This window comes from Aptenodytes forsteri, unplaced genomic scaffold, assembly GCF_000699145.1.
Source record: "Aptenodytes forsteri isolate BGI_AS27 unplaced genomic scaffold, ASM69914v1 Scaffold23, whole genome shotgun sequence".
NCBI lineage: Eukaryota > Metazoa > Chordata > Aves > Sphenisciformes > Spheniscidae > Aptenodytes > Aptenodytes forsteri.
The window spans coordinates 4,292,325-4,303,788 of record NW_008796043.1 but is presented as its reverse complement, the minus strand read 5'-3'; the positions used below and the strand labels follow the sequence as shown (position 1 = coordinate 4,303,788).

At 38.7% G+C, this 11,464-nt stretch overlaps 1 protein-coding gene across 1 annotated transcript in view; it reads right to left on the bottom strand.

Annotated features, from left to right (window-relative positions):
* Positions 1-11,464, bottom strand: part of CDH2 (cadherin 2) — a 118,274-nt gene that overhangs the window by 29,611 nt on the left and 77,199 nt on the right. Inside the window, exons 3-7 of the mRNA XM_019473748.1 lie at positions 10,249-10,475; positions 8,267-8,413; positions 6,838-6,993; positions 4,961-5,105; positions 3,738-3,910 (exon numbers count right to left, since the gene is read on the bottom strand). Of these exons, the coding sequence (XP_019329293.1) occupies positions 3,738-3,910; positions 4,961-5,105; positions 6,838-6,993; positions 8,267-8,413; positions 10,249-10,475 (848 nt within the window). The remainder of the gene's footprint in view (positions 1-3,737; positions 3,911-4,960; positions 5,106-6,837; positions 6,994-8,266; positions 8,414-10,248; positions 10,476-11,464) is intronic.

Here is an 11,464-nt window from a genome sequence, read left to right as displayed (position 1 = left end):
GGGGGGGGGGGGGGGGGGGGGGGGGGGGGGGGGGGGGGGGGGGGGGGGGGGGGGGTTCCACCGTGAAATGCAAATACTGTGCATGCTTTTTAATTTACCAGTTTAGTTTCAAATTTAGCATTTCCCAGCTCGGAGAGAGCTTGGTGCTATCATTCAGTTCTTTCCAAAAGAAAATGCACAAACATAAGAAGCTGCTATTACTTTGAAATATCACTTTCATGAATGGTTTACTAACACTGGCAAAAAACCTTCTGGCAAAATAAAAATACTTAAAGAAAAGCACAGTTTTTCCACTCGCTACCTTATTTTCTCCCACTACTTAAAGACTGAGCTATATGACAGATGACTTCTCATGGAAACTGTCTACAAAAAGGGACTATGGATATCGATACAAAAAATAAGCAAGGACAATTCCACCTATAATGTCTAACTTTCTTTCAGATTTTGGCCAGACACTATGACAGACATTAGAGATTTAATGGTTACGCACACTTCCAAGCAGCAAATATGAGCCATTGAATAAAAAAAGTTCTTAAAATTAGCTGTATGAATCTTTATCTCCCACTGAAGATAATTTATGCTCATGTCCTCCTTCACAAAGGAACCTCTACAACACACCTCAGATGTGTACTACTGCATATGCATCCCATGGTTCTTTAATAAAGCAAGACTAATATTATTTATACAGAAACACAATATATACGTTTAATAATGCATAAATATATATACAAATTCTGGCTTGGAAAATACATAATTGCAAAATGACCTTCAAAAGGCTTAAATAAACATCCTAAAGGTTTCCTTCGTGACACCAACAAGAGAAGCAGTCACAAGGGAATCAAAGAAATACGTTAACCACTGTCATCCAGGAAAAAAATATACTTATTGTGAAGCAATAAAATCTAGAGCGGTATTGAAGCAAATCTTGCAGCCAGATGATTCTGTGTTATTGAAACAGCAGGTGCTTCTGATTCATCTGGGTCTTAACACATTGATCCCAAGAAGCAAATTTCATTTTTGAAACTCCGTTATTATTACATGGAGACTCAACTTGCGTACAGTCTTCTTATTTAATTCCAACAGAAGCAGCACACTAGAAACTGCCCCAAAAAGTGCCCCAAAAGACAGCATATATGTGTTTTTGTTTGTCCCCCCCCGGCTTCCAGCACTCACATACAGAAGATCAACTGCTAGGAATGAAATTTCAGAAATCAACAAGCGCACAACTTTCCAAGCATGGGGAAATTGGGGGAGGTGGCTCTCTCCTCTTTTAACTGCGGGTTGAGAAGGAGCCAGGAATAAGCTGTGGAGCATGTGTCAGCAGCCTGCACGGAGACTTTGCAGCAGCACATCTGAAAACGAACTGGCAGCTTCAGGAAAGAACGCAGACCTCATCAGGTCACATCTTTCCACTTCAACACAGGCCAAATAAAAGAGCACTTCACTGAATTAATGTCACGTGAGGCAGGAATGTCAGTATGTAAATTTAAGTACCCTGCCCAACTTCTTCGGCACCTCCAGCAGTAAGGCAGATGTTTTAATGCTGAAGTGAATTCCACAGCAATAGTTGGAAGAAATACGAACAGCTGGATCTCATGCAAGAGCATCTTTTGGGATAGCAAGTGAAAGACAACTTCTGCCTTTAGCTGAGTCCCCTACCTGGGTAACCCTCCTCCTGCGCATGTTAGCATGGATAATGCATTGTGCGTGTTAAGCTAAAATACTAACAGATGAGGAATGCTATCAGAGGAACCACTCTTTTTTTTTTTCTTTTAATGCCTACAACACTTATGCTCCTGTAAATAATGGGTCACATAATTTAAGAATTTAAAATTGTGTCTAGTATTTTATGAGCCTAGTTAGAGCTTTAGAAAGAGAGTCAAGACTTAGAGAAAAGGGCAGAATGGCAGGAGTTGGTAGCCCAGCTGAGGTTCCCAGACAACAAGGAACCTTGTGCAACAAGGCACTCCCCAGCCCACTGTCAGAAGACCTGCTCGATTCAGATCTGGCTTTCTAAACTCCTAGTCGTTTTAATTTAATTGACTTCCACGAAATGACTCAGGAAATGAAGGAAGCAGAGCAATGGCTTGGGAAGGAAACCATTTTAGCTCATATTAGTCTAATTTAATATTTGAATGATTTAACATTAATCATTAACATTCAACATGTGCAATAAATGTTTATAAATACTCATTTGGGTATCAGTACAGTGATCCATCAGGAAAACTAATGGCAAATGACAAGGCTTTTCCAACTGTTAATGTGAGGGCCTAAGCTCCACAGACAGCTGGTTTCTTCCAAGTTAAATCATGCTGGTACAGCTAGTCACTAAGTAATAAAGCTCAGAGTTATCGCTATGTCCTTCTGAAAGTTCACCTGTCAAAGATGACCAGGGGATTTTAAAAACAATGGCAAAGCTGCCCATCATTCTTTTAATTTAATAGGGCAATACTGTAAAGTTCAGGGTTCTCCTTTCCTCAAATCCATCCTCTTCAAAACCAACTTAAATAGAACAAATATTAATGAAACTTTAAAAATTAATTGCAATATCTAACAGTCTGTTTAGCTTCTCAGATCTTCTGATTGCCCCTTTCAAACTGAAATGCATCAGAATATTAATAGCCAACCAGAGCATCAGAAAGTATTTTTGTTGTCCATTTTCAATAAGTATCAGCAAACAGCTAAAAGCTGAACAGCAAATTCAGTTTAAAAAAACCTTCAGATTTAATGAGCTAAATGAGGTTAGTAAAACAGAAGTTGAAACAAGATGTGTTGAAGTAAGATTTGTTTGGATTTTATAGTTTGTTTATAAAATAATACTTATCTCTTCTGAATTTTCAAGTGGTTCAAAAGCACAGTTAGTCCATGTGACAGATCTGGAGTTGGGGGAAATATTTTTGTTCCCACCTCACAGATGGGTGAACCAGAGCAGAGGATCTGGCCCCCTCCCCCTCCGGTGGTGGGCACAGTGAAGAGCTGTCTAGACAGAATGGGACTTGCCCAGCATGTAGCAGGGAATTACTGACAGTCAGATTTTTTTATTATTATTTTTTTAAAAAGATTTTGAGTGTGTGTGTCCAGGCCTTAAGACAAATCTCTATCTATGCAGTTTCCAATACCGACTGGTTTATTTCTTAGAAACGTGCATTTCAAATTTTAAAGTCAGTAATATTTTTCCTGGTTTATTTTAATAAGCAAATTACTGCAAATTTAGCAACACAGCATCCAGAAGATTTCAAGTATTTACCACCTCTCTGTGAAGAGCAAGGAAGAGGACAGAGGGAGGACAGAAGCTCTCCTGGAGCTTCCAAAATAAATAAAAAATAAATAAAAAATAAGTAAAAAATAAATAAAACCCAATTCCATTTTCCATCTACTTTTTGCCTACAGAGAGCTCAGCAAGAGGAAAGGGCTGGAGCTGAGGAACACCTCCCATCTCAGCACCCAGGCCGAGCACCTGAGGTCCTTATCTGCATCCCTCTGCTTTAGTGTGTACCTGTTCCTTAAAAGCAAACAGGCTTTTTGAGACAAGATCCTTTCCACAACCCCATGGAACCGAGAGTGACTACATGTACGGAATGTGTGGGTCCACTTTTCATCCCCATCCTAGTTTCCTCTTTCCCAGGGAGAAAGTTCAGACCGGGGAGGGAGCGAAGTATTTGTAAGTTACTAGCAAAAAATGTGATTCTTCACAATATTAAGTACAACGCAGCCTACAGGATTAAGACCTGCCGTACCTCTCTGTCAAGCCCAGCTGCTACAGTGATAATGTCACCAGTCTCGTTGTTGATTGTAAACATGTTTGGTGAAGGGCTGCTCGGGGCCTGCGACAAGATTCTGTATCTCAGCATCCCATTCTGTGCATTGGGATCATCAGCATCGATGGCAGTAACAGTCATCACGTAGGTTCCTAGCAACAGGATAAATAATTGATGTTATATAAACAGTTTACTCAGATTACACAAGATCACTTACAAGCAATGGTCAAAGCATGTATTTCTTTTGGTAAACTCTGCACATTCCTTCTCTTACTTAAAACAAACTGGTTAAACCCAAGACTCACCAACAGAGTAATTAAAATACATAAGAGGAGATAAAAATACTTTGTGTTTATAAAATATCAGATTTGCTTAGAACTGAAGAAGCTCCATAAACAACGAAACCCTACAATTCTGCCATAAATAACATTTCTGTAACAACAGAGCTCCTCACTTTTAGATAAAAACGTTGTTAATTGGGCCAAAGGAAATACACTTAATTTTCAAAATTGGTGCACATACTGATAGTGATTGAAAATCAATGTAAATAATACTCTTGATCAAAGATCTTTCAGACGTGTGTTCTTTTCATCTCAAATGCCAAGTCAACACTGCAAAGTGAGAAAATACATTTCTTGTGCTAACCTTTCTAAAAAATTCATTTTGCGCTGACAAATTAAGAAAGTGGTTTCAGCCATACTGCAAACTTTAGTCTGAACCCATTAGAATTTTAATGAGATATGAACAACATTTAGGGTTTTCTCGAGAATTCAGACGAAACTGTTTGATTTCAAATCTCTATATTTCCAAAGCCTCTGAGATTCAGAACTAGAACTGGATCTGCTGATGTTTCAGAAGTCTCTTGTACCCTGAGCTGTCAACTAAATGAATGTCAATGGCTATCATGAACATAACAATAGGAACTGTGACACTATAAATAGGATTTTCAAAAACAGGAACCTAAAAGTCATATTCTTAAAGACTTCTCTGTTTTAGTTTATGTACATAATACTTTCTTCTCCTGGAAATTAATCCTAGCATGCTAAAACGTGAATTAAAAATAAGGTGAAATAATGAGCAAAATCTCAGATACTGTCTTATCACACTAATAAGACACCTTTGAAAGTGTTACAAGGTCTGAAGGCACCCCCTTCATCACCTTCAAAATGTTACTGCATACACTTTGAAAGCCCATGGATTACCTGGCTTTGATCCTTCAGGGACTGTCCCATTCCAAACCTGGTGTAAGAATTCAGGTCTATTGTCATTCATATCAATTACATTAATAACAATGTCAATAGGATTTTCCACCTGGTTTCCGTTTACATCCACTGCGTGCGCTCTCAGCTGCAAAAACCATTAAAAGTATTAGAATTTGCACAATGTATAGGCACAAATAGATACAATAATGGTGGCAAGAAATTTCAGGCCAGACATTTTTAGCTCAATGTATTTTTTTATTTGCCACTGCTCCCTCATATCGACCATTTGAGTTTTTAGGTTGCTAATGGAACTGCTGTTCAGACTTCTAAACTATTCTAAGCTGCAGATTTACTTCTTTGATTTGCTGAAAATTATTTTGAATCATGTAATTTCGATTAATACTAATGCCTACTGTCATATATAAATCTGTTTTTAATAGTGACCGTTAGAAAACAGACTCTAGAAATAATGCAGGTTTATAGCAAACAGGTAGCAACGTATTAACAACCCACAGGGAATGAACACTGGCATCACTTTCAAAAATTCTTTACTGATGTTATAGATATTGAATAGACATGAATGCATAGGAAAGGTGTATAGATTTGTGTTACCTGGAACACCAAGGTAAGGTTTGTGATAAATCATTGTCAGTAAACGCACTGAAATTCCAGGCTAAAATTAAGCTAAAGTTTATGGACTGAGTTTCAAAGATACTGAGACACTTAAGTTTAATGCCCCGATTGTCAGAAAGGGCTGAGTAACTAACTTTGACAGGTTTACCTAAATCATCTTAAATTGGACAGCCAAAAAAAAGGAATACAGCACTTTCTGAAAATTTAAACCGATGTATCCAGGCCAGAGCCTGGCAATTGCTAGGCAAAAGAGCAACTTTCTCCTATAGCAGTCCTGCTGAAGCCCATTACATACTCCCCCCCCAAATCTATCTTCTGGCTACAAACCTACTAGAAAGGAACAAGAGGGAATTATTAACTCACCACTCTGGAAATGACTCATATAAAGGTAAATTCTTAAGTCAGTAAATCTGGAATTGCCAATGCCAAATTCTCAGTAAAAACCTTACGGATGCAGGAGCTGTTGCACTCTTGTGAGACCCATTCCCTCCACCTCCCCGCAGATGCCTCCTGCTGCCTCCTCTGTTCGAGAGCAGCACTTGAAGGGCTTCCCAGAGCGCGAGGCAAGGAGTGTTTTAAACCACAACATGCTGGAAACTCTCTCTAGAAGCTGAGCGACTTCCGTAATGATTTCAGTGTGGTCTCTCAAAAGCAGAGACAACTTTAGGTCGCAGCCTGGTCTCCCGCTTCCTTCAAACCTTTCTTTTCCACTAATACTGGAATCTGTGGTCTACTTTGTCAGTTTCTTTAGAGCAAAGAATATCATTTTCATAAGTTGGCAGACCTAATTTACAATTCCATTAAAATGCTTAGATTTGCCCCGAAAATGAAAATTGGTAGGTTATTCTTCCCATCCATTTCTCAAATCACAGCTGCTGCAATTCTAACAGCAGTCACGTCCTAATTTAAGTTGCTGAATTAAAAGTAAACTTTTGAAAAATATACAATACAGTGGAGACTGTGATCAATGGTCTGTATTTGAAATATAAGCTACAGTATCCATATTTCAATCTTTTAAAATTACTTTATCTAAATACATTTAATCACTGTTTACGTATGTTAATGTATTTAAGCTGCTTAAACATAGTAAGAGTTAGCCTTAGTAAGTACAATAAATACAAATCTGCTACAAACTCTTCAAATCATATCTCATAGAAAACTAAATGCCTGCTGCTCAAGTCATGTTTTAAGCAGATGTTAATCTTCAATTTGATAATCTGATTTATGGTAAATTAAAATCTTACATGAAAAGAAGCAATCTGTTCCCGGTCTAAAGGCTTTGTCACAGACAGCTGTCCTGAGATGGGGTTGATGATGAAGATGCCTGTTGGAGGTTGGTCAGCTCCTGGGCCAGTCACACTGTACCGTAGCGAGAGGCTTTTATCACGATCGGACCTAATCTACGTATCAAAAAACCTTCTTTTGCTTCTCCTCTATGCCTGTCTCTAGTGCAAAAACATGAGCCTTTGAAAGTTGGACCCCAGTCCTTGTAGGAATAAACCCAAAACACAGACAAAGATGACCTTTGAAAACTGAAAGTTCCTTAGACTACAACAGAACTGGTGAGTACATTTTGACACAAACTCCTTTTGATTTCTTCACTTCCATTTTAAAAATAAAACTACTGGTAAAACCTAACTCTCCTCTCCCCCCGCCCCCAATATTTAAGCTAAACTTGTAAAAATAATTATTCTGGAAATTACATAAAGTTAGTATAAAGCTTAAGGTTTTCAACTGCACTCTTTGTTTGCCAGAAAGCTGGTCAATGAATTTTCAGGAACATAAAAACATCCCTGCTTATTTCTCATAATAGGATGAATAGTATTAAACCAAAACAAGTAAGTATTCTTACCATAAACAGAATTGTTTAGATCCTAGAGAAAACATATACTATCATAAAACTACGTAAGAAATAAAAAGTCTGTTTTGGGTTTTTTTCCCTCCTCCTGTATCTTCCCAGACCAAAGCTACAGACTCTCTTCTGCTACTGGCAGTAGCCCTTTAGAAACTCGCCATTTTTTGTTTAAAGACTGAGCTTTGGTCTCATCTTCCGAGGAAAAAATTAAAGGGCAGTGAATCTGTGAGGAGCAGGTGAATCACCAGCATGCACGTCAACGAAGCAGAGCAAAACTATATTCTATCAGCTTGGGCTAATGCTCTACCCAAGTTCCAACAAATCCTCGTACAAGTTGATCATGACCAACCAGTACCACAGTTGGAAGCCCTCTCTTGTGCTGGGCTCCTGGCAACGGCCACGTCTGGGCTGCAGAATCCTATGGAGCAGCTAGCGTCCTCACCCCGTCACATCCCATTTCCTCCTGGTGCACTCCTCCTCCCACTCACCCCCACACCCTTCCCCAGGTGGAAAAGTCCCGTGCAGAAGACTGGAGAACTCCTGAACCGGCAGATCCTCCTTAACCACTTAAGGAAATTATCACAGCACTTACCACCCTAACCAAGGTCACCTTCCACTGGTACAGGAGCACAGGGACAACTTAAAAAAAAACAAACTAGTAAATGCAGCCCAGCCCAATATGCACAGAGGCAGCAACATAAACCAGCCCAAAAGACTGTGATAAATGTTTGGACTACGAACAAGACATCATTCACACAAAAATCTCTTCAAGAGCTCTCCAAGGGACACTGAAACCACATTTCTATTAACTTCCTTACCCTAACTAATTCCTGAGGAAAAGGTCCTCTGGAATTTTCTGGTAGGTTGATTGGAGGAATAACCCAGTCTCTCTTCTGCCTCTTCAGAGGGCTGCTGTGCTTGTATTGTTGCCATGGAAATACGATGTCTTCAATTTTCTTTTGGTCCTTTCCCAGGTACAAGATAAAATTAAGCACATGTTAGAAGGAGAATTACTAGTAGACGTTATAAAATAACTCAGATACAATTACATAATTGACTGAAAGGCTGTCTTTCCTCTGTGTTCATAGAACTGTTTTATTTGCATTCACAGTGCAGTATGAAAATAACCATTATTATTTACAACTGCACTGCAAAATTTTAAGACCTCCTTTTCTTTTTTCCTTATTCAAGTTGGAGGAGAAATGGAATTATAAACCATTTATAACACGGCACTACTGTGTAAACTATTCTGCACTTTCTGAAAAGTAGTTAATATTTTGCAGAATTTAATAGTATGCCTTTATGTATTTCTCATTAGCCAGAACTTCAGTTCAGGTAATGTGCTACTGTACATTAAATTTAGATCTGGGTGTGCTAAAATATAATTTGAGTTCCAAGAGAAGTTTAATACATACTGGTAAGGAATGTCTCAAATATTTATGACCCTATTAAATCCCATAGAATTAATGCTGTAATTATTTTAAACCTATGTCAGCCATGATGGATGCAGTAGATGACCCACTTTACACATTGGGCATTAATCTCTGCTGGGTGTCAACATTCCCTTCCTATTCCCTTCTATATCTGCACTCATTTCAGCCTTTGGATGCCAGCACACATATAGTCATGCTAGCTTGCTTGAGGGTGGAGACAGGGCGACAAAAACTTTTTCCAAATCTTTTAAGAGAAAAACTTTTTAAAAAAAAATCTAATCAAATATGCCACAGAGTAAAAATGGATGCCCAACTGAAGGCCAGATTCCACTACTCTACATTCTGCTGATGGCAAGGATGCCTGAATTGGATCTTTGGAAAGAACAGGGCATGCCCTGGCATATCTAAGCATCTGCTCTTTTACTAGACTTTTACAGACAAAATTACCTTTCCTTTGTTAAAAACATGCCTTAGAAGATTTAAAACAATCATCAAGTAAGCAAACAAAAAACTGAGGATTACACAGCTTTGGTCTCCAGTGTGTTCTTGGGAAAAACGTCTTGCATAACCACACTGTCTATTTTGACATGATGCTTTAATCTTTAATGCGTACCTATTACAGGTATGTTAATTTATGAATAAATTTTGTTCTTTATTTGTAAACTAAGCACTTTATAAGAGAAGGTAAGAAACAGCAGGCAGCAAGTAATGTAACAGAAAAAGGCAGTAGACCTAATACTGTTTTCCTAAAGTAAATGGATTGTTATTTGTATATTGCTAGGTTTGATTTTTGTTATAATATATGGTTTATCCTATAGCAGCTTCCAGCAGAGGGAGACTACCTTCCTTACCAAGTAGTGCTGGAATCATGAATAATTTACAACCTCCATTTGATTATGAAGGGACAAGACAAAGCCAATATTCCCTGCCAGAAATGCTTTCCTACTACTGCTGTAAATCTACAGCTCCCCTCTAATAAATGTGACTGATGCATTCTAGCACAAATTTGTTTATTTTGTGGTTATATTTAACCGCTCGAATAAATACTGTAATACTTTCAAGCAATTTAAAATAAAGAAATGACCGTGTCTGACTTAAATTCAGGTATAAATCTCAAACTATACAAACAAAAAGCTCAAACATAAATGAATCCTATATACTCAAACAGGCATGCCTTTCCATGCCTTAGCAAAGCTACAGAATAACAGGCCATAAAAACATTCTTCCTGAGGCTCTAGGCTTTGCATGCACTAGTTGTCCATTAATAAAACACCTCTTGGAGAGGTACACGACAGACAAAATCAAATCCCTATTTTTAGGCCTGTTTGTGGAGACACAGTTATACAGGCTACGTTTAGTTGTTTTACCTTTTCTGAAGCCCCTGCGAAGGCCGGTTCAGGGGTTAGCTTTACTCTCATTTGCCATTCTTCCTGGGTTTCCTTGTCTTGAGCAGACACGACAAACTCTGTGGGCTCTGCTGAAAGTTGAAAGCTTCGCTCTGCATAGACCACACCATCTTCACCTACTCTGAAATCTTCTGGCTCACTGCTTCCAAAATGTATTTTTTTGTTTCCATCACAGCTTTGAAACCTCACTGTAAAACAGACACAAAATGAAGAACAAAAAATGAAAAAGCAGCCCACTTGAACTCAGTGTGACATAAAATGCATTAAGAACAAATATTCGAAAGCAGAAAGACTTAACTTGTTGCTGCTATTATCACATGCAATTATGAGTTAAGATTTGTACTTTAGGGGTCAGTCCACATAACAGCAATATCCTTCTGTGGACTGCTAGGCAGAGTTTTTAACCCTAGACAGACTGCCTCCCTCCCAAAGACCTGCCCCCCCCCAGCAAGAAAACCATTTCCCTCCACGTCCTACGCTACGTTTCAGTCAGTTTCCAGTGGAACGGCTGCAGGGATTTGCACCTCAAGCCTCACAAAGATCCAGTCAAGTCAATTCATTAAAAACACTCAACAAATTTAATTATGCTGCAACCATAATTGCAAACACAAGGCCTCCAGTGCCTTCTCTGCCAACGGGGGTAAGCCAGAAACCCAGAAGTCCGTTAAGAGATTAACTTCTGTGCCCAGCTCAGCCTGCGATTCGCTGTTACCGGTAGGTCACTTTCAGCTCTGGGCCTGAGTTTCCTCATCCCTCATCTACAAGACAGAGGCAGGAGTAAATACTTATCTCACAGAGAAAATCTGAGCTAAAGACTTAACTTTAAAAAAAAAAAAAAAAAAAAGTTATTTCATGTACCACACATGTCCATTCATCTACTTAGGAGTTACCCATTCTTGCTTAATTCCCCCCCTCCTTCCTTTTGTCCTGTCCAAAAGACGCACATTGGAACAAGAAGTCAGTAAAACCGGTTGTACAGATAATGATGTGAAGTGCACAAAACAGAACTGATAACAGGTTGCTGCTTTCTTTACCCAACTGCTTTCACTACCACTTATCTTCTGGGTTACTGCAAATAATAGTAAGTAAAAAATGAAAAGTGTGCTTTTATAACCAATGATCGTTCTTTAATGTTTCCAAAGCATTATAAAATATTTTGATTGTATGGGCAATAGAA